The sequence below is a fragment of the Eulemur rufifrons genome, chromosome 15 (assembly GCF_041146395.1).
Source record: "Eulemur rufifrons isolate Redbay chromosome 15, OSU_ERuf_1, whole genome shotgun sequence".
NCBI classification, from domain to species: domain Eukaryota; kingdom Metazoa; phylum Chordata; class Mammalia; order Primates; family Lemuridae; genus Eulemur; species Eulemur rufifrons.
Genome location: NC_090997.1, coordinates 101228946 through 101251856, shown reverse-complemented (window position 1 = coordinate 101251856; position 22911 = coordinate 101228946). Strand labels below are relative to the sequence as shown.

At 40.5% G+C, this 22911-nt stretch overlaps 1 protein-coding gene across 2 annotated transcripts in view; it reads right to left on the bottom strand.

Annotated features, from left to right (window-relative positions):
* TULP4 (TUB like protein 4) overlaps positions 1 to 22911 on the bottom strand; it is a 154506-nt gene that overhangs the window by 55147 nt on the left and 76448 nt on the right. For both annotated transcript variants that reach the window (XM_069487896.1, XM_069487897.1), the window contains exons 2-3: positions 19480 to 19608; positions 10923 to 11084 (exon numbers count right to left, since the gene is read on the bottom strand). In XM_069487896.1, coding sequence (XP_069343997.1) covers positions 10923 to 11084; positions 19480 to 19608 — 291 coding nt within the window. The remainder of the gene's footprint in view (positions 1 to 10922; positions 11085 to 19479; positions 19609 to 22911) is intronic.

The following is a 22911-nucleotide window of genomic DNA, read 5'->3' as shown; positions in this document are numbered from 1 at the left end:
ATATGTAATTTAGAGGTCATCTCATCTCTTCACGGCAGAAGAGACCACTTATAAATTAAGATGAGAGACTATCTTATGTTTAAAGATTTTCAGAGAATGAGATCTTCTATCTGCCTCAGGCCTCAAAGTTAATGTTAAATGATTCCCATTACTAGAATATTCTTCCTCAACTCTTTCAGGCTCCATTTTTAAGTTTATTCACCCTTCTAAGACACACCACCCACATGGCAATTTCTGGCGGTAAAGGGGAATAGTCTGACTACAGGAGCAATAAAAAATGCACTTGACTAGGTTATCCCCAGAAGGGCACACAAGTAACTGGAAACTTCCTACCTCTGGTGGGCTTAAGGATAGGAGGAGGCACCTTTTCATCATATATCTTAGGAACATTTAGAATTTTATATCATGTGAACATACTATCTATTAAAAAATACTCTTAAATATACCTTGAATGAGGAAGACAAATGCTTCAGGAATACAGCAGGTCTTTGAAATAAGGCACAAGCACCCGGGCTAGCCATTCACCCAGAGGCCCGAGGGGCTGGATGTGCACTTTTTGTGTAAGTGGAAGATGCGGGTGATGCTGGAATCTGCTCAGCCTATTTAGTGTAGACAGTCCAAACCTGTTGGGGAAACATCGTTTCTTTTGCAAAGTACTCAGGACTGGAGTCAGCTGGCAGGGGCCTAGTTCTGTTTTGGCTCTTAACTATTTGTAAGGTTGATTATTCTGCCCCGAGTATCAGTCTCAAACCTCTTCCTGTTTCAAAATGCTACAACCCTTTAAAACATACCTAAATATGATGAAAATACTAATTTATTCCTGTGGCTACTAATAAACTTCTTCAACAAACGGGCTGAGAGGAAAGGGCTCCCTGGTCCCCACAGCCAGTAGCAGTTGGGGACACAGTGATGCAAGGAGATGAAACAGCACTTGTGACTGGTGTCCACACCTGTGGAAACCAGGTGAACCCAAGCTAAAGCAGGAAGGACAGATTTTAATCAGCAATAACTACTGCAGCAGGGACGGGAGTGCCTCGTGAACTGACCTCCACTCCGATGTGTGCAGAGGTGACTGGGCATTTTAAAGAGAGAACGAGGGAGAAGGCAGGAGGCATAGGCAGGACAGCCAGGGAACAGAGATAAGTGAAAAGCAGGAAGGGACTGTCAACATGATCAGGCTCTCTGGGTTTGCCAACTAGAGCTTATCAAAATTAGGCTCCTACCTTCCTACAGAGACCAGGACATAGGGCCCTGTCTTCAGGTGTTGGCCAGGACAGACAGTTCTATTGGCAACTTCTTTCCTAGGCAGGAACTTAAGAGGGCTGGAGCAGTTCATCCTAGGGACACAGCCTTGAGTTGTTAAAAACTATGCCAGTGTTTGTTCAAGAGAGGGGGAGGCAGGAGTGGGGAGGGAGTGTGCATGAAATCATTTGTGCTGAGAGCCTGCAGTTTTCATAGGCCAAGGTTGAGGCCCAGTTGAGAAGAGGGCTCAGAGGGGCCTGGCAAGAGTGGTGAAGGAGTCTTTGTCCTGGTGGTGCACACATGTGAAATAGCACACATCTCACCTCCTCCCAACGCGCACAAGGATGTGTTAATTGCCAAGGGCAGGGGCTGCCAGAGCGGCAATGCCTGGTCCAGGAATGCCACATAGGCCTGGGAAGATGAATTTTGTAGTCAGCCATCTTGAAAAACATCGGCATTCAGGCAAGGTCTCTGTGTCAAAACCAAGGCCATCATTATGCGGTGGTATTAATAAAGGCATAGAAAGAAAATTTAACATTAAATTAACAAGAAACTGACTTTAAGAAGTGTACATAATAAAAGCCAGTATATATGAATAATTCCCTCCTGTCTCATTCTTAACCTAATTTGTTAAGCGTAAACTTTAAGATTTTTATTTAGCATATTTTCTAATTCATCAATACTGAGTGCTCTATCCAGTGATTCATCAATGATCTGAGTCCAGAGATAAAAAAGAGTAACCTGATTTTTAAACATCTTAATTGCTGCTATCAGCCAACCAAAACAACACTGACAGAAAAAAATGAAAGAGAAAACACACACACAGCTACACTTGTTTCTGCTAAAGAAATAAATTTGCTACCACAAAACACTCAAGAAAATTTCCAGAATACACCCAAAAGGACATAACTAAAAATGAACCTGTATCAATCGCTGGATACAGATAGCCCTGAAGGGCAGGAGGCTGTCTCCCAACTTCTTTCCTGAGCAGTCCTTTTCAAATTAATTTCTTTGAGATTCCTGTGCTCCTTGCCTATTTTGGCAAGAACCATCATATAAATGTTTAGTTCAGGGCTTAAAATAAAGATAGGCTTCCCTTTAGTAGTACACGCACTACTAAAAGGTCACAAGCAGATCCTGGTGGAGGGAGGGAAAAGGATCACTCTTTGCACTGGTTTAGACTAAATCTCCTTTCAAAGCTGTGCTCCCACAAGCCACTAGCAACTCTACCCTACGGCCTACGTACCAGTCACCAGCAAGAGTCTTCAGTACAGGAAGGAACCACTGAGGTTTTACTTCAGTGGGTTTGCGGATTTTTTTAAAAGAAGAAACACTCTAGTACAAGAGCCTGCGTGAGAGAGATTACCATGTTCTTTCCTCGTGTTGAGCACAATGGCTTTCAAGTATTTCCAGGGAAACTAAAATCTATGCAGTGCCTATAATTAACACCTTAAAGGACCAGGTGCAGCAGGAAGGGAAACCTGCCTGCAGGCTCCAGTGGGGAGGTGACACCCGCTCTGTGAGGGACCTGAGGCTGAGCCCTGCCCAAGGCCAGTCTTAAAGGGAAAACAAAGGGAAATGTCTTCTTAGAGTGAATAAAACACTCCTTGCAAATACGGAATTGTGACCCTTTGTACTTTGGTTCTGTGAAGTTTTACTTGTTTCTATCGAAGAGTGGTCCTTTTCTATGGGTTAGTCTTACTGGATGTCAAATACCAGCAAATTACTTTTCATTTATAAAACTGTGGTGTTTTTAGATGAGAAAGCAAAGGGTTATATTATTTTCTACAAGTTCCCTTTATAAATCATTCCCATCTGACAGGAAACCCTTCAGGAGGAAGGCGTCTCCTTGATGCCACAGATGTGCTCCTTCAGCACTCCGGCAAACTCAAGTCCCAAAGTTCCCCTTCAATCTGAGAAGAAACTTCTTGGAAGTAAACAGAGCAGGTGTGACAAGGGCACTGTGGTTATGAAGGAAATGCCACACTCTGAGGGGATTTACACTCAAGGGTGTTTGGGCCGGATGACATGCTATCTGGGATGTGCTTTAAATACAGCAAAGAAAAGAAGATAAAAAGAGAAAGGGATAAAAAAGCAAATGTGGCAAAACACATGGGTTCTTTATGCTACTTTTGATCTGTTACTGAAATTGTTCATAATCGAATTTAAAAATTATATAATTAAAAATCCCTACAGAGTGATTTATTACTTGGACTACTTTTGGGGAGTTAGAAAATCTCTTTGAGTTCTCATTTGGCACTTCAGTCATGACCTCATATTTATAAAGTAAATGAATAATTATTCTTTTCAATTTACTAGTGTGTTAAAGAGTATACAAGTATCTATGACAGGTCATTTTTCATCAATATCTCTGAAAATATGTTTGTATGCTAATGATTTTTAAGATTTATTTTTAAAGTCATTTGGATTAGATGAATTAAAAATTCTGCACTAAAATATCGTTTTTATTAATCATAATCCTGTTACACTCCTAATTATTCAAATCCTGATTCCACTCCACTCCACTCCCAATGGGAAATAAAAGTCATATTTCTTGCAAAGTGTGTACACAGAAATGGCTTTGGTCTCGCAGATGTCCCAGAGTGTGGGATTACTGCTGTTCCTCTCCCCATGTGACACTGACAGTGCTTAACTGTTGTGCACAGCAGACTCGGGGGCACAATCACCTTGGCACACATCAGACCACACCATGTGGAAAACCTCCTTTCAGCCGATGAGAAGGGCCTTGGGACCTACCTTTGTATCCAAAAGCAAACAGATAAATTTTCCCTCTTTCTAGGTTAAAAACACAAAAGAGCATCAGCCCTGAGGCTAGAGAAAAAAATGTCACCCACTTGTGCTGCATGTGCTGAAAAGCTGAAAGTTTTACCTTGGTGACTATTTAATACTTATCAGCCCCAGATCCTTTCTACCTTATTTGAAATCATGCTTTAATAAGAGTGCCTGAGAAAATATCAGGTCTAGTTAAGACCCTTTCCTTTTTAAAAGTTTTAGTATTTATAAATAAACATTACCTCTACTCGTGGAAAACGCAAGTCTAGATATTGCTAGCAAAAAGATGGATTACGTGACGAACTCTCATTTCACACCAAACAATGCTGTCTAACTTCTACAGAATAGTATTTAAATAGGGAGATTTCCATAGGTGTGTATTTAATACATTGACTGTCACACACACACACACACACATAAAATATTCCTTGGGACAATGGTGTTTTTTTATGAAAACAGAATAAAAACTTCAAAAACAAAATGATTCTAACTTAATGAAAAATTTGTTATTTTTTATTGTTTTTTGTGCATGAGTTATATGCAATTAAATTGTCAATATTAATTGTAATAATAAGAACATCAACAAGTAAGATTTTCATGAACCCACTTCAGGGTTTTGCCCAGGGGCGGGGGGACCCATCATGTAACACATATGCTATAGCATGGCAGCATGAGTTACCTGCACACCACTTGGCTCCCAAGGTAAAGGGACGTGTGAGAGTTACATACATTTCATGAGACTCTGGACTCAAAACTAGTGTGAGTTAAATACAACTCACGTGGCAGTATGTTAAAATATTATCATGTTTAGAAAAATTACATTTTTCATCCTCTATATAAAGTGAAATATATCTGTACCTATATTTCAGGAGACCCATTAGCTTCTCTAGAGAGCAACACTGTCTCGTCACATGAAACCTTAAATACTTTCATTTAAGCTAGTCTGAACACAACTTCTATACCCTTTAAATATAGATAAACAGTCCCTCACATCAGAGTACTCAGGAAGCAGAATGGTCAGGACTTGGTGACTGAGTGGAGGGTGGATCTAGAAAAGGGGATTCCAGTTTTGTTCCCAGTTTGGTCATGTGTGATGAGGACGAGAAGCCTGGCTGAGAGGGGCTGCGAGAGGCGGGACAAGTTCGGCCGTGACTCCAGGCAGGGAGATGGCTGAGGGACAAGAGCGCGAGGAGTGCGGGATGGCACTGGAAGTGGAAGAAATCACCCAAAAGACAGAAAACGGGGCGAAGGCCCAAGGTTGGGACCTGCAGAGGGTGGGCCAAGTGGGAGAGGAATGCGGAGCTCTCCCAGGAAGGGCAGGAACCACGGGAGAGATCTCTTCCCGTCCCGTTTTACGTGCGCTCTTTAGTTTAGGATAGTGGTCACAAAATTTTCCTTATTTAAACTACATTCCTCAAATATGAGTTTGAGGATCCTTCCTCAGTGGATGCTGTCACACCAGCTGGCTACTGTCCCCAGTAACACTGGACGAGGCGTCAGTGTCTCCACCTTTTTAACAAAAACACACCTCAAGTTCTCAACAGCATTCTCTAGTTGCAAGGCTCTCAAAGTGAACTGATAATCAGCTAAGATCCAAAATGTGCTGGAAGGCAACTTTTTTTTTTTTTTTTTTTTTTTTGAGACAGAGTCTCACTCTGTTGCCCAGGCTAGAGTGAGTGCCGTGGCGTCAGCCTAGCTCACAGCAACCTCAAACTCCTGAGCTCAAGCGATCCTCCTGTCTCAGCCTCCCGAGTAGCTGGGACTACAAGCATGCACCACCATGCCCGGCTAATTTTTTCTATATATATTTTTAGCTGTCCGTATAATTTCTTTCTATTTTTAGTAGAGATGGGGTCTCGCTCCTGCTCAGGCTGGTCTCGAACTCCTGAGCTCAAACGATCCGCCCACCTCGGCCTCCCAGAGTGCTAGGATTACAGGTGTGAGCCACCGCGCCTGGCCTGGAAGGCAACTTTTAAACGTCAATGTCTTGAAGCACGACCCTGTCTCGAGCGGCAAGGTGCACTCCCCAGACCCTTGGAGAAGGCAGGGAGGCAGCGCCCTCCCCACACGCCTGCCATGACACCGGGCACTCCGGGAACTGCAGAGCTTCACTGTTGCTTTACTCTGCATTAACTTGGGACCCAGATAGTTTTTCCAGTCATATTTATATTTCTTTCTTTGACATTTTCTATTTATGTCATTCTGGTTTTCTCCCAAGCCTACAAAACTGTTCTATTTATAAATATATCCCAAGTTTATCAAGCTGAGCTTGTATCATTGTTTCTTGTATGAATTTTCTATTCTCCAAAATATTTTTTATCAGTCTATTATGGACTGAATTGTGTGCACCCAAAATTCATGTTGAATTTTATTCAACAAATTTGTCAAAACCCCCAATGGGACTGTATTTGGAGATGGCTCCTGTAAAGAGGTAGTTAAGATTAAATGAGGTGGTATGAGTAGGACCCTAATTCAATAGGACTGGGGTCCTTGTAAGAGGAAGAAACAGCAGGAGCGCAGTGGTACAGAGAAAAGTCCACGTGCGAATGCAGTGAGAAGACAGCTGTCTGTAAGCCAAGGAGAGAGGCCTTGGGAAAAATCAAACCTGTCAGCACCTTGATCTTGGACTTCCAGCCTGCAGAACTATGAGAAACACAGTTCTGTTCTTTAAGCCCCCTAGTCTGTGGTACTCTGTTGTGGTAGCCCCAGTGCACTAAAGCAGAGTCCTTACCCACTACATAAACTCCAGGTAGCACTACATTCCCTTCTTGCAATTTAATGGATGACAAATTTTGGCATGAAACAAAATGCATCATTTGAAAAATTAACTATAATGTAGATAAAATTAAGAACATGTGGAAAAACTTTGTTTTTACAAAGTTTCCATCAAACTCAGCAACCCTCACAGTAGGATAACATGTTATATACCTTTTAGTGTGAGGTTCAGTATAAAAAATATGATATCACCTATAGAGTACTCTTACCAAAATGATTTAATCCAACTCTAATCTAGACTTAACTTCCAGTTTATAGGAAACACCAGGGCTAGAAGTTAAATGATACCACAAGTAAACAATCAGACAAATCCAGAATGTGGACAGTCTAAGTCACCACGCTGAACTCGTTAAAAAGTCAATGTCATTAACAACAAAAAAGGAAACTGTTCTAGACTAAAAGACTGAAGAGACATGATAGCCAATAGCTGTACATGAATTGAACTGGATCTCACTTCCAAAAAGCAAAAGAAGAAAGAAATAGTCTAAAGAATACATTCTTGTAAGAATTAGGGAAATATCGTGACAGCCTAGATACCAGAAAATATCCCTGTTCATTTCCTGGGTGTGATAACGCAGGTGAATGGCTTTATTCTAAGGTTGACGTGTCATGGTATGTGTAACTCTCTTTCAAAAACAGTACTACAGAAGTGTGTTCTTGGGGGGTGGGGAGGAGCAGAGAGTGCAGATACGGCAAAAAGTTAGTTGTTGAATTTAAGGAAGGTATATTCCTTCAACTTTTCTGTACATTTGAACTTATTCACAATAGAAAGTCAGGGTGATTACCCTGAAATATCACCTCTAAACTATCTGAATCAGGATGTTAAGGGGAGAATCCATGGATGAAATCCAATGAGCTCCCAAAGCTCATGCAGAGTGAGATACATGATCACGTATGATGTATGCGTATATACGAATTTTTGCAGGGAAAGGGCTCACAATTCCCATCTGATGTTTATTCAGAGTAGTCTATAACTCTCAAAAGGGTATATAAACTACCACTCTAGAATGAAAAAAATATATGAAAATTAGGAAAATGGCTAGACTTAAATAAAACTCAATGCTTGTAAAATATGTACTGCTTATATTTTTAAAAGTTGACAGGAAGTAGATTAAAATCCCATTATAATCTGAAATACCTCAAGATGTGGGGAGGAGGTTTTCTCCTCGAAGCTGTTTTAACTCATATGAAAGGCAGAAAGTTCTCCAGGAAACAGGAAGAGACACAAAGTCGGCCTCCTGCAGCTCTGCTGTGACGTCCACCCTTCAGCCCCCTCCCCACCCACGTGAGGCTGATTTCCACACCACACTCCTGACGGGACTGCAGTCCCAGTTATGACCGTATCATAACATCAGGCTGGTTCTTCACCTGTCTTTGCACTCTTTCTTCATTAACAAAATCAAACCAAGCAAGAGATAGAGCAGAATGGCAGAGAGAGAGGAAGGAATATTATTTTTTCACATCCCAACAGGACTGACAGAGGACCCAATGCACATCTTCTATGTTAAATTCTTCCAAAGGTCCTTTATCACTTCACTAATCTGCAAACCTCTTTATTTATTTATTTTTTTTAGAGACAGGGTCTCACTATATTGCCCAGGCTGGCCTTGAACTCCTGGGGTCCAGCGATCCTTCTAGTTTTAGCTTCCCAAGTAACTGGAACTACAGGTGTGTGCCACTGCACTCAGCTGCCAAATTTTTCTAAAAGGCAAGGGAACCCTTTCCTGGAACAAAATCCCACCCTTCATAAAAGCAGTCATCGGGACAAAGGCTGGGGCCAGGAGCCCACATCTCCCACCCTGGCAGGTCTACAAAGCCAGTTCAGGCCAACACTCCCCATAGCCATGGCCTGACTGACTCCTCCAGCCCCACGAGGCCCCTCATATTCCACGAGAGCAGCGCCAAACCACGCCCTGTGATGCACGAACACCGAACTGTCCGTGCCTCGCAACTTTGCTGGGGCTGCCTAGAAGGCCACCCCAAGCCTTGGCATGAGAATCACAGTCAGCCTTCCCAGGACATAGCAGCAGCATACTGTGCACGGACAGGTGCCCAAGCACCACTGGGTCCCTTGCCAGTCACACTACACATGTACAGTCTGCTGGGGACACTGGCCGGCACAGCTCATCAGGGGACCATGAGATGAGCCTCACAGATGGCCCATGGGTTCCATCACTCTAGGTGGGGAAAGAATGTGAAGCCAAGACTTCCACTTATTGAGGTGCCTTCACATCTGTTCCCTTGTTTGATCACTAGGAAAGCCCAGGAAATTGGGCAGGAAATAATACACACTCCTTGTCACAGAGGAGGAAACCGACGCAGGAGAGGTCACTGAATGGGCTGCAGCACACGTCTCTTTGAGGAGACTCCAGTGATAGTAAAGGCTTATAAAGATAAAGCTTTAAAATAAATCTATCTCGATGCTCCATATAAATACACACAAATGCTGGGGATAATAGAAGTCTTTCGGGAAAGCAAGGGAATAAACTTGGAGTTCAAAATATCTTTTCATAAACCTCATAATACTAATTTTGAGAAGATAAAAAAAGTTTGCCTTTTTTACTTCAAAAAACAGAAAAATGAAGTATATAGTGACTAGAAGAAAACAATTCAGTAAAAAAATAAAGTAGCTCAAAAATAAAAAGTGATGGTTCCATATTACACTGCTTGCGTTTACCAATAATAAACTTAAATCTCTGGCATTTTATGGATTCTGCTATACTTGGAAAGCATAAATTTTATGTTTACAAAGGTTTTAACTAGTCAATCCTTATATTTTAAAAATGAATTATCAATATAGAATTTTATTAGGTTATTATATATTATCACAAAATTCAAACAGCCACATTAAAGAAAATTTCAAAATTAGATTTAAAAAAAATGAACCAATGGCTCATTGCCATAAAATAACTACTTACAGCATTTTGATTCATTTCCTCACAGTTCTTTTTACTATGTGGATGGTTTTCTTTTGGTTGTTTTATGATGTGGTAACATATCACACATACCATTTTGTATCCTGGTTTTTTTTGCTTACTGTCCTAAGAGTGCCTCCAGATGATTACATGGTCTTCATAACCACATTCTATAATTCACTACTATATAATCTTTTTAGTATTTGTACCATAGTTTAGTTAACCATTCCCCTATTTTTAGACAAGTAGGATGTTGTCAAATTTTTACTATCATATATAATGCTTTACTGACTGTAACTTTTATTTTCTTCCTTTTTGTTTCTTTCAGATAAGTTCCTAAAGTATATTACCAGATCAAAGTAGATGACAATTTTTAAGACTTTTGACATACTCTGCCAAATTGTTTCCTCAAAGGTCTAATATACATTACCAGCAATGAATGAGAATGTTTTTTTGCTAGTACACTTATTAGTAATCAGTAAAATCATCTGCATCATTTTTTGTTAGTAAGTGAAAAATATACCCTGTGCTAATTTTGCATTTTTTTTCTGAGAATATATTCTACCATATGATTACTGACTAGTTGAACTTCCAAATGTCCTCTTCTGGAAATTATTTATTCATATCCATTATTCATTTATCAATTGGCTATGTATATAGATTTTAAAATAAATTTGTATGAACATTTTATATAATCAAAATGTTAACTCAACGTTCATCTTCGTGGGAAATATTATTTTTCTAATTTATGGTTCCTTTAAATTTTTTTGTTTTAATTGTTACCTGGACCATTTTATTGTTCTTTATCTTTATGATTCTTTTTTTTTTTTTTTTTTCTTTTTTTTAAGAAATGAGGTCTCGCACTGGTGTCCAGGCTGGAATACAGTGGTGCAATCATAGCTCACTGCAACTTCAAACTCCTGGGTTCAAGCAATTCTCCTGCCTCAGCCTCCTGAGTAGCTGGGACTACAGGCACACGCCACCATGCATGGCTAGTTTTTTAAAACTTTTTTGTAGAGATGGGGCGTGCAGGTTTCAATATGTTGCCCAGGCTGGTGTCAAACTACTGGCCTCAAGCAATCCTCGTGCCTTGGCCTCCCAAAGCACTGGGATTACAGCTCCCCCTTCTCCTGTCCCCTTCTTCCTTCTCAGCTCCCATGGTTTTAACATTACATACCCACGGTCCAGAGGCATTACCTGTTGGTCATCAGGAGTCCATATGCCACATGTGATCTGACTTTCCAAGTTGATCTCAGATGACCAGTGTCTTTGTCCACTGACAGAACCAACCAGGACAAACCCATCTCGGTATGAAATAAGCGCTTGAGTCCCGTCATGGCTCCACGTGAAATCACTCACCTTAGGAACACACAGAGAGAAGGGGTCAACTGTAATCTCAAAGAGTAAGTATTTTTTGTCAAAGCCCAGATATAGTCATTAACTTATCCTTTTGGCTAAGACTGAGATGGACTTAAAGAAACAATATAAAAGACATGATTTGAAAAGTTGTAAGAAAAATAGTTGAAACCAACTACAGTACATGCTGCGTGTCAGCACTGTTCTATGTAGTTCACATCTGTTAATTCATTGAGCCTCCTGACAACACCTTTGGGAGGTAGTCTTGTGCCCTCTGCAGGGAAGACCAAGGCACGAGGTAACCAAGTAACTTCTCCACAGTCGCACACCACAGGGAGGGGGAGGGGGAGGGGGAGTGCCAATGATGACCCTAGGGACTCTGGCTGCAGGGTCCTTCCTTTCAGCTGCAGTTACCCTGCCTCTCCTTACAGCTGGGAAAAGACTGCGTCCGTTGGTCACTTAAGATAGTAAAGTTCTAAGTTTCTGATCACTCTCTCTCTCAGTCTTGCTAACAATATTCCCTCAATCAAAATGAAGGAAAAAAAATTAACTGGAAACATTACTTATACTTGGGTGTTAAGTTCACCAAATGTATTTATTGTATGTATTCAAATTACCATATTTTTTCTCTATTACTCTGTTGTGGTAAATTACTGTATGGATTTTCCATTATTATACTATCCTTGCATACCTACAAGAGCCCAACTTGGAGGTGAAGTGTGGTCTTTTATATCCACAGTTGAAGCTGACTTGCTAATGTGTTTAGAATTTCTGCGTCCGTACTCATGAATGTAACAGACCTGTGAGTTCATGTTTATAGTGTCTTTGTCTGGATTTACGAGTTACCATAACTCCTCAGCATGAGCTGCAGAGTACTCCTCTCTTTCCATTGCCTGGAAAAATCTGTATAAAAGTGGGATGACTTGTTCCCAAGTTTGTTAGAACAAGCCTGTAGATCCACCTGGCTATATATATATTTTTATGGGAACATTTTTAACCACTACTTCAACGTAATACTTTTAGTACTAGTCCCAAACTTTTAAAGTTTTTACCTCTTCTTGAGATAGTTCTATTTTTTTTTTTTTTTTTGGAATTTTCCCAGTTCACGTTAAGTTTTCAAAATTGTTGGCAAGTAATTGTTGATATTTATTTATTTATCCTTTTAATTTACATGCAATAAAATAACATCCCCCCCCAGCTGTCAATCCCCAACCCTCACCCTTAGTCTTGGGCAAACAGCAATCTGATTTCTGTCCTAGTTGCTTGTTCTAGAATATTGCATAAATGAAACCAGATGGTATGTTCACTATCACATCTGTTTTACTTGGCATAAAGGTTTTGAGAGTCATCTGAATTCTTGCGTGCATCAGTAGTTCATTCTTTTTACACATGAATACTACTTTGTTGTATGAATATAGCACAATTTGTCTATCTGAATCGATTTTTGGACGTTCCCAGTATTTGGTTATTATAAAATCACTATGAACATTCATGTGCAGGACTTTTTGTGACACATGCTTGGTTTCATTTCTCTTGAGTAAAAACCTAGGATGGAATTAATTGCTGGGTCACATAGTGAATTTACATTTAACTGTGTAAGAAATTACCAAACTGTTTTCCAAAGTGGTTATGCCATTTTACATTCACATCAGCTATGTATGAGAGTACTAGTAAATCCACACCTTCACCAATACTTCGTGCTGTCAGTCTTTTTTATTTTAGCTATTCTAATAGCTCTACAGTGACATAACAATGACTAATATATTAAGCATCATTTCATGTGATCATTTGCACATTTTTGGGGGGGCATACTTCTTCAAATCTTTTGCCATATATAGCCTGCCCCCGGTATCTATGGGTTCTGTATCTATGGATTCAACCAACTTTGAATTGAAAATAATTGGAAAAAATTATGTCTGTAATGAATGAATATGTACAGACTTTTTTTTCTTGTCATTATCCCCTAAATACAGTATAAAAATTATTTGCTTAGCATTTACATTGTATTATATAAGTAAATCTAGAGATGATTTAATGTATATGGGAGGTTTATGCAGGTTATATGCAAATATTAATATGATGTCATTTTATATATCACAGAATAAAGCATCCATGGATTTTGGTATCTGTAAGAGGTCCTAGAACCAATCCCCCATGGATACCAAGGGACGACTATATGTGTGTGTGTGTATATATATATTCATACATATATAAAATATGGTATTTGTCAGTTTTGGGCCTTCTTATTGTAAAATTTCTCTATAAATCCTAGACAGAATCCTTTTATCAGTTATGTGTACCACAAATATTTTCTTGCAATTTTTGGCTTGCCTTTTCATTTTCCTAACAGTATCTTTCAAAGGGTAGAAGTTTAAAATTTTTCTTTAATGCAATAACTGAGAACAAAAAAAAGAAAAAAAGAAATTTTTTTTTAATTTTTATTTATAATTGACAAATAATAGTTGTATATATTTAAAGATTTTTTTTTTTCCAAGACAGAGTCTTGCTCTGTTGCCCCAAACAGAGTGCAGTGATGTCATCATAGCACACTGCAATTTCAGATTCCTGAGCTCAAGTGATCCTCCTGCCTCAGCCTCTTGAGTAGTTTTCTATTTTTAGTAGAGACGGGGGTCTCACTTTTTTGCTCAAGCTGGTCTCGAACTCCTGAGCTCAAGTGATCCTCCCACCTTGGCCTCCCAGAGTGCTAGGATTACAGGCGTGAGCCACTGTGCCCAGCCATAAAATTGTTTCTCTTTCTTCTCTTGATCAGCTGTGCCAGATATCTTTCCATATTTTTAATTCTTTCCAAAGAATAAATTTTTGGATTTTGTTGATCGTTACTGTATTACTTTTTTTCCCTGCTGCATAATTTCAACTTTCATTTGTATTATCTCTTCCTTCTTCTTTCATTGGATTTACTTTGTTGTTCAATTAGTAATTTTTTAAGATAAATACTTATTTGACCAATGATCACAGTTTTATTGCTTGCTAATCTAAGTAATTAAGGATATACATTTCTCTCATATCACCACTTCAATCACATCTCACAAATTTTGGTATGTAATGTTTTCATTATCATTCAGATCCAAGATTTTATAATTGTCTATTAAATTTACCTCTTTAAACCATGAGCTATTTCATGATACATTTAAAAATTTCCAAATACACAGGGATTTTTTATCTTTTTGTTAACTTCTAGCCCAGATGCACTGTGTTCACAGATCATGACACCTGCCATGGGAACTCTGTTGGGGCTTTTCTGATGCCAAATCTGGCCCATCACCTATTTTTGTATAGCCCACAACCTAAGAATGGTTTTAAATGGCTGAGAAAAGAATCAATAGTTGTTATTCATGAAATTACATAAAATTCAAATTCTAGTGCCCATAAATCAAGTTTTTAATTTCATCAATAAAAAATTGTTTGGAAATTCGCTTTCTCTCATTATATAATGCTTACATAACATTTAAAATTTGTGATATTACTAAATATATTACCTTTTAGGTAATAATAAAATAAATGAACAAACACCAAAAGGAAGTTTTGGCTGTTTTCTTAGCCAGGGTTATGAGTTTATGTTGTGTGGTAAGTAATGTCTCTCCCATGAGAATGGCATGGAGTTGCGAGATAGCTCTTGTCTTTTTTTTTCCAGGGTAGAGAGACGGGGACTCACTGTGCTCAGGCTGGTGTCAAACCCCTGAGCTACAGCGATCCTCCTGCCTTGGGCTCCCAGAAAGCTAGGATTACAGGCATGAGCCATCGCACCCAGCCATGAGATAGCTCTTGGTGGTCTGAGATTACTAAAACAAGTTGTTTTCTCAGATAAATTCATAACCTGAGCTTTACTGACATTATGTTTAAATCAATTATACTATCTAGTTTTTCTCAAGAACTTAAAACATTTTTCGGAGACAACGCATTACATTCTGAAATAAAATTTAAAAGTTCTTTCATTTTGTAAAGATAATGCTATTTATTTACATGCATTTTAATGTATCTTGGAAAAGCTTTGTAGTAAAACGAAAAACATCTTCTTGACAGAAGGCTAAAATATAGTTTCAATAAAAAGAAGCTTCACAGAGACAACAGCAATCTTATATCACAGAAAGTAGGTAACAGGATGCTTACATGAACTAATTGGGTTTATTATTAGGTCAGCTTAAAGTGATAAGAATATACCGTAACTGGAAAAACAGGGAAAAACAAGCATGAAACACTGGGCAGAAAAGTGGAAATGTCCCTTCTTCTGGTTGTTTTTCAGTGGCAGAGGGTTGCAGTGCTTTGCTTTACTAAAAAGAGTTATCAGACGTGGATTAATTGAAGCTGAGCAGCCAGCTCACCGCGCCACTGCCCGAGGCAGCTTTTCATCAGACTGTCTCGGGGTATGTGTGCCTGGCACAGCCATCCTCGGTGACTGATAGTGTAAAATAACGCATGCACTATTCCAAACTCATTTCTGAAACAAAGGACTCATAATTATTTCCTGAAAAAGAAACTGTTAAATCATCTCTTAGCTTTTGCCCAATGTTTGATTACTTTGTGACAATGAAAGGCATGCCACACGGATCTCCTGTCATTTCTTCTAAAAAGTAGTACTTTTCTCTGAGCTGGTTTCAAGGTTGCTCCTCCTCCAAGCCACAGACGTTCCCACTACCAGATACTTTTTCAGGTACACAGAGCCACCACTCCCTTGATCAGTGATTCATCATCACCAGTGTGTCGTGTCCTTTTTATTCAAGTAAGATCTAACCCCAACTCAATTAAAAGCAACCAAACCTGCCAAAATGCCAGCGTTTAATGACAACAGCTGCTCAATTCATTCTAAGATTTGAAGAATCAGAGTTCCAAATAGCAAAATTATGTAAGAATCTGAATCAGATCACAATACACAGTGATTACCTTAGTCAAACCTGATAGGCACTTGTGAGATTCTGGGTGCTTCCAGATGTTCTGTGGTCCATATAAGCTTATTTGCCTCCAGGTCTGAATTCATCCTCCCCTTCCTGTTTCTAGTACAAGGGTGGCTGCTCCAAACTCTCAATGGAAAGAAATGCAAGCGGTGTGATGACTGCATGGCTGGTGGTGACTGCATGGCTGCTATATGGAGATGACAATAGGCCCCTGCTGAGAGCGGCTTCTGCCAGGAGAAAACCATGAGGCGGTGGTGCTGCCTGGCTCCTAGGGCAGGCCTCTCCAACAGTAATACAGTCTGAGCTCTTCTGGATATACAGTCATACGTCACTTAATGATGGGGATGTTCTGAGAAATGCATCATTAGGCTATTTCACTGTTGTGTGAACATCATAAAGTGCACTTACATAAGCATAGATGATATAGCCTACTGCTCCTAAGCTATGTGGCACAGCCTACTGCTCCTAGGCTACAAACCTGTACAGCATATCACTGTACTGAATACTGTAGGCAACTGTAACACAATGGTATTTGTGTATCTAAACATAGAAAAGGTGCAGTAAAAATATGGCATCAAAGATAACAAAGAGTACACCTGAGAGGACACTTACCATGAATGGAGCTTGTAGGACTGGAAGTAGCTCTGGGCTAGTCAGTGAGTGAGTGGTGAGTGAATGTGAAGGCCAAGGGCATTACTATATGCTACTGTAGACTGTATAGATGCTGTACACCTAGACTGCATTAAATTCATAAAACAATATTTTTCTTTCTTCTATAATAAATTAACAGCTTACTGTAACTTCATTACTTTATAAACTTTTTAAATTTTTTTAACTTGCCTCTTGTAATGACACTTAGCTTAAAACATGAACACATGGTACAGCTGTACAAAAATATTTTCTTTATACCCTTATTCTATAACCTTGTCTGTACTTAATTTTTTTTTCTTTTTTACTTTTTAAATTTTTTTGTTAAAAACTAAGATACAAACACATATATTAGCCTAGGCCTACACAGGGTCAGGATCATCAATATCACTGTCCTCCACCTCCATATCTTGTCCCAGTGGAGGGTCTTCAGAGACATACCAGACATGAAGCCGTCACCTCCTGTGATAATAATGCCTTCTGCTGCATACCTCCCAAAGGACATGCCTGTTACAGTTTACTGTTTTTTTTCTTTTTTATAAGTGGGAGTATATTCTAAAAAAGTATAGCATAGTAAATATCAGTAACATAATTGTTTATTATCATTATCAAGTATTATATATTGTACATAATTGTATGTGCTAGACTTTTATATCACTGGCAGCATGGCTTGTTTGCACCAGTAATACTACAAACACGTGAGTAATGCTTTGCACTTTGTTATGACAGCTAGATGTTACCAGGTGATAGGAATTTTGCAGCTCCATTATAATCTTAAAGGACCACCATCATATAAGCAGTCTGTCTTGACGGAAATGTTGTCATGTGGCCCATGACTGTACCATGAACACGTGCATTTCTGCCAAAAGAGAAAATAGTTTCTTTCTGGGAACAAGATACTGTGGCGGAGCATTTTTGACTCAAACAAACTGGTGTTTGGTTTCTGGCTTATCATCCATGAACTTCCTTGGACCAGCTACTAACCTCCCTGACCTGGATTTTTCTCTTCTTTAACCAAGGATAACAGAATTTCAGAATAGGGTTCCTATGGAGATTAAAAGAAATAATACATGAAAAAGCCAAGCACTTGGTTGGCATTTGTCCTAGCTCCCTCTTCCCTTTCTTTCTCTGAGTAAGGATTTAAAGTCCTCTGGCCATCCTAAATATGAGGACACATCTCACCCCATCACGGGGCCTTTCTAGGGAAAAGAGTCCGATGCTTTGGTTAATGTGAGAATTACAGCACTTTAGAGACCCGTCTGGGCAAATTTAAAGAGGTCTCTACTTCACAAAAAACTGTAAGAGTTGCTACCTCAACGCCTGAAACTTGTCTTTGGTGATAACCTACGGCTACCGCTCCAAGGCAGGGCAGCTCTGTGCTAGGGTCTGTGAGGTGGCAGGCCCTGTGACAAGATGCAGTGACAACTGCTAAGTGCAGACAGTACTATGAGTGCTTTCCATATACAGTCTTAATCCTCGTAGTGAGTATTGGGGGCAGGGAATATTATAGTCCCTCTGTTACAAATGAGGAAACTGAGGCACTGACAAGTTAAATATCTCCAACTCAGAAGTCATGAAGTGAGACTTTTGGCCTACGTTGTCTGACTGCAGAGTTCATGCTTGTGACCACAAATCCACCGTCAAGGTGACAGAAACTTCTCATAGTCGTGGAGATGTCCACATTCGCAGCTCTACTGCAAGAAGGCCAGTTAGTGGTCAAGGGCAGCCTCTATCACTTCCTTTTCTCACTCCACAGGGGCTTGCAAGAAACTGATAAGCCTTATCAGAGTCAGTTAATATTATTACACTTACCCTACCAAACAAACAAATAAACTCATACAAAATTGCTCTGTCTTTACAAAGAAATGGGTTTGTCTTCTGTGACAGCATCTTAAACTGTTAGTAGATCCTCAGCCTACTAACGGTCACTGACCGTAACAGCTTCATTCCTTGCAAATTTGTATCACTTGACTGGTCTGTATCTTTTAAACTTGGGAAGCTCACAGATTTTTAAGGAATGAGTGGGAGAGGGGAGGATGAGAATCCAGTACCTTAGAAGTGTATAGAAAGGCAGTTACTGGAAAAAATCATTCTGAGAGAGTCAAAATAGCCAAGAAACTTCTTGTCAGTTAACATCCTTGGAGGATTCAGGTTCTCAAGTCATAGTTTTGTCAAATCCCCAGGACAGGAACTGCCTGCTCTGACGTGTACAGAACATGAGAAGACGACTCTGTGGAGCCTTTCTGGAATAACACAGCTCAGCAGGGTGTCCTCAAAGCAATAATGTTCTCCTCAGCATGGAGATAAATTTTATCAGAAAGGAAGAGCTGAGAGATGACAACAGGTGGCCATGCTAATTGAAACCTGAGAGAAGAACGTGTTAAAAACTCTTCCCTTGGTAGTAGGTTGTGAGAAACAACCACGTAAAGCTCTCTGGGAGAGAACTATGAAGATTACAACACAGGGAAAATTCCTCTTAACAGGAAGCAAAAAAGTGATATGCCAGAAGCACTTCAGAGGACCCAAATTTAACACGTAATCACAACACTGAAGGGTAAAAAATGGTTTCACAGATCTAATTAAAGTTTGAAACTTGGAGAGTTCTCACAACAGCAGCATGGTTGAAGAGAAAGGAAGTATGATCTCGCACTCTCTCTTTTTATCCAGTGACATATTCAAGAGAAACGACAGGCAGGATTCTAATTTTATTTATTTCTACTCCACCTAGTTCTGGGGAGAGGTTTCGGCACTGTGCAACGCTAACGCGTTTGCTCTAGATACTTGGTCCGGGGCTTTCTCTACCCAGCAGTCTTTGGTTTGAAGAGGTGCCGCCCACTCACCTGAGCCCCTCGGTCGTTGACCAGTTCCACAGACCACCTGCCTTCGTACTGAATCCACACAAATATTCCTCCGTCGGCATCACACGTGGCCAGTTTCTGGTATGGCTCATTCCACCTCACCAACACAACCTAGAAAACCATCAAGAAGATATTTACCATAGGAGATAAATCAGCAGGCCACAGTTACTTCTATGAAGTGATCAGACTTCAAGAACAAATTAGCATGCAGTCTGTCAAAGGAGAAGACTGGGGAAGAACGTGGCCACCAGTGGAGCAGCAGGCAGAGCCCACACACGACAGTGCCACAGGGAACCTATGCACACGGCTTCCTGACAGTAACACACAGCATTGACGTGCACGCTGCCACACAAAGAGAGGACCCAGAGCCCATCTGTGCCCAGCACCTGCCTCCTGCAGATGCGCCTTCATCTGCTGCTCCCGCGTGTGGGTAAACTCTGTTCACACATTCACTACGTATTTGAATCAGGGCTCATTCATTTAGCACAGAAAGAGGAAAGGGTGAGTCCCACTTAATTTCACATTCCTCCTGAATCAAAATTTTCTACATATTTTCTGGACACTTTATTTCTTAAGAGTTCAGCATCTAAACGTGACCAATTTTGAAAAAACACACAGTTGAAATATCTAAGTTGTTTATCACAGAGGAAACATGAAGAAATTATAAGCTTCAAAATTTGTGAGTATAAGAACTTTGATTTTAAATTTCAAAAATTCTGAATATAGACAAATCACTGTCATCTTCCTCAACATCATTTCCTTATGTAAACAGGTAGAAACTCTGGTGGCTTGTGAGAACAGGTAAATGTGGGCAGAGTCAGAGGAAAGCCCTCACCGAGCCCAGGAAGGGCAGTGAGGGAACAAGGCTTCTGGATAGTCCTGGGAGACCATGGGCCTCAAGATCAATACTGGGAGATTCCCATGGTGAGTCCCCTGAGGCTGTCCCCAGCTGGCCTGTCCTGGTGATCGTGATGAACCAATTCAGACACTCAGCAGCATCTGGTGTGTTCACGCTAGGTGACTACTACTGCGCTGGAGGCTAGGAAACACCCCGCCGCCCTCAGGTACGCTCCAGCTGGGAAGTCAGGACGTCCACAGACACGTGGATGCACACTGTGTGTCCACGAAACGGGGACTGTTGTTCCTCAGCAAGATCATTCCTGCTATTAAAGAAAGATTTGAGCCCTGCTCTACTCCCAGCACTTTGCGCCTAATAAACTAGTTATAATTGTCATAAACATGGGAGACCGGTGTAAACAGTTTCCAAATTATAACTTATATTCAAAACTACAAAGTGAGGCTGAGGACTGACAGTCAAGGACCGGGCCACTCCTCACACCATCTGTCTAAAGTACGCTTCCTGCTTTCAGACCAACGGCATAAACCCCATTACTTCTCAAAGTGATGCCACAGACACACCTGAGTTTAGATCTTTAAACTTGCTTCCAGGATACCACAGAGCTATGAGAGACCCCTCAGAACAATCTGATTTAGTGTGCCTTGAGCAGCCTTGGTTGGCCACACTTGGTGGTATCATACTTGTAAAATGTATAACAAAATCCTCCAATTTTCCAAGATGAAATTATTACCCATCTAAAATGTAAAGAATATCATAGCTCTTTTTAAAAACTCTGCAAAAACCGGAGGAAGCTGTGAGGTTGCAGTCTTTCGAGACCTGGCAATCACTACTTAAACATAAGTGAGTTGGCGGCTTACCACGCTGAAGGCAGTATACGTGGGTGCGGACATGGAGAGCTCCCCGGGTGGCCCCATCAGCCGTAGTCCTCTGCAGAGCCCTCCTTCCTTGTCCTGGTCACAGCTCAACCCATGTAGCACTTGCACAACCCACTGTAACTGTCAGCTTGTGCCCACGACCCCCCGCAGATCTGTGCTGCTTGAGGAAGGGGACAGAGGTGTGCTCAGCTCTGAATACTGACACAGCAATTTTGAATACATTGTGCCAAATAATAATATATAATTAGAAAATAGGATCCTTATAACATCATATCTTTGAACTACAAAAGGTATTGAAAACTATTTCAAGTAGGTTATTTTCCAACTCCCAAAGGCATTTTAACAATCGCAAATACTGCTGCCTGCCTATGATAAACCAGACATCGTTCGGTGGCGAGAATAGAGATTAAGACATCTTTGTCCCTGTGGAGTTCAGCTGACTGGACGGTCATAATGCAGTGCTCTTCATGCATCACAGAGCTGGGAACACACACAGAAGGGGGCTCAACGCAGGTGGAGAGGAAGGCAACAAATTCAGATTCATTTTTCTAGTCTAGTTAGTAAAATTCTCTATTGAAATTACTGATTTAATTTTTTTAAAAGTTGAACCAATAATGAAAGTCTTTAAAATTACATGGAATGTGTCATAGAATTTCCAAATGGTCAGTAAAAACCAATATCATAAACTTCTGCCAGGTCCGACAATGATCTGGCCCAAGTACTACAATCCACAGATGTACATGGGGCTACACTCTGGCCCTTAAAAAATACATATTAATTATTTAAGCCCACACTCATTAATGCACTTCAAATGGCACCATGGAATGGAACATAACCATTAAGAACATGATACTCATGACTGGCCAGTATTTAAGTTATTTCTGCACATCTACTATGAGCCTCGTTGTAAAATAATATTTGATGAGAGGGTGTCATATCCCAGAGCACAGAGGCTAATCACATTATCTTTATTTCCCCCTTTTCGCCTTTAACATCCACCAACAACAAACCGGTCCTGCGCGAAAACAGCCTGCACAGTCACCGCACAACACAAACACAAAAGAGCAGATGCAAAAAACAGTTTTAAATTTTTTCTAAAGTTAAAGATTTCTTGGTCTTAGGACAACACGGTTGCTGTTGTTGGGCAAGTGAAATGTTCACTGACTCAACTTCATCTTTTTAAAATTCTTAATCAGTTGAGATGCAGCCGTAAGTGGAGATGTGGCCCCCACTCACGCATGTCTTTGAGTTCCAACCGGTCAGAGACAGAAATCCTCCCCGTGATTCTCGGTTTAAAAGCAAAGCCAAACTGCTAATGCTGTTTCTCCGGACTAGCATTCTCATTTCCTCTCCTGTCTGCAGCTCACAGCTGCCTGCCTTATCTCCCAGCGGCCCACTTCCTGCTCTCTAAATCCTCCAGTCTGCTTGGCAACGTTAGGACATACCAGCGTGCTGAGGAATTACCAACCGGGGCCAGCTGCGTTTCGGTCGCCCAAATTCCGTGCCAGGGTGCTATGGACTTGCCCAGGCATCCTAAGGTGGAGCTTTCCTTCCCTTTTAAAGGAAAATGGGTTTACTGTGGGCACCAAAGAATGTCTATCTTTAGGGTGTTAGCTGAAGGGGTGTGTTCAACTAAAAAGTCAGAGTAAAAGCTAAGTTTTGACCTAGGCCTTTGATTAT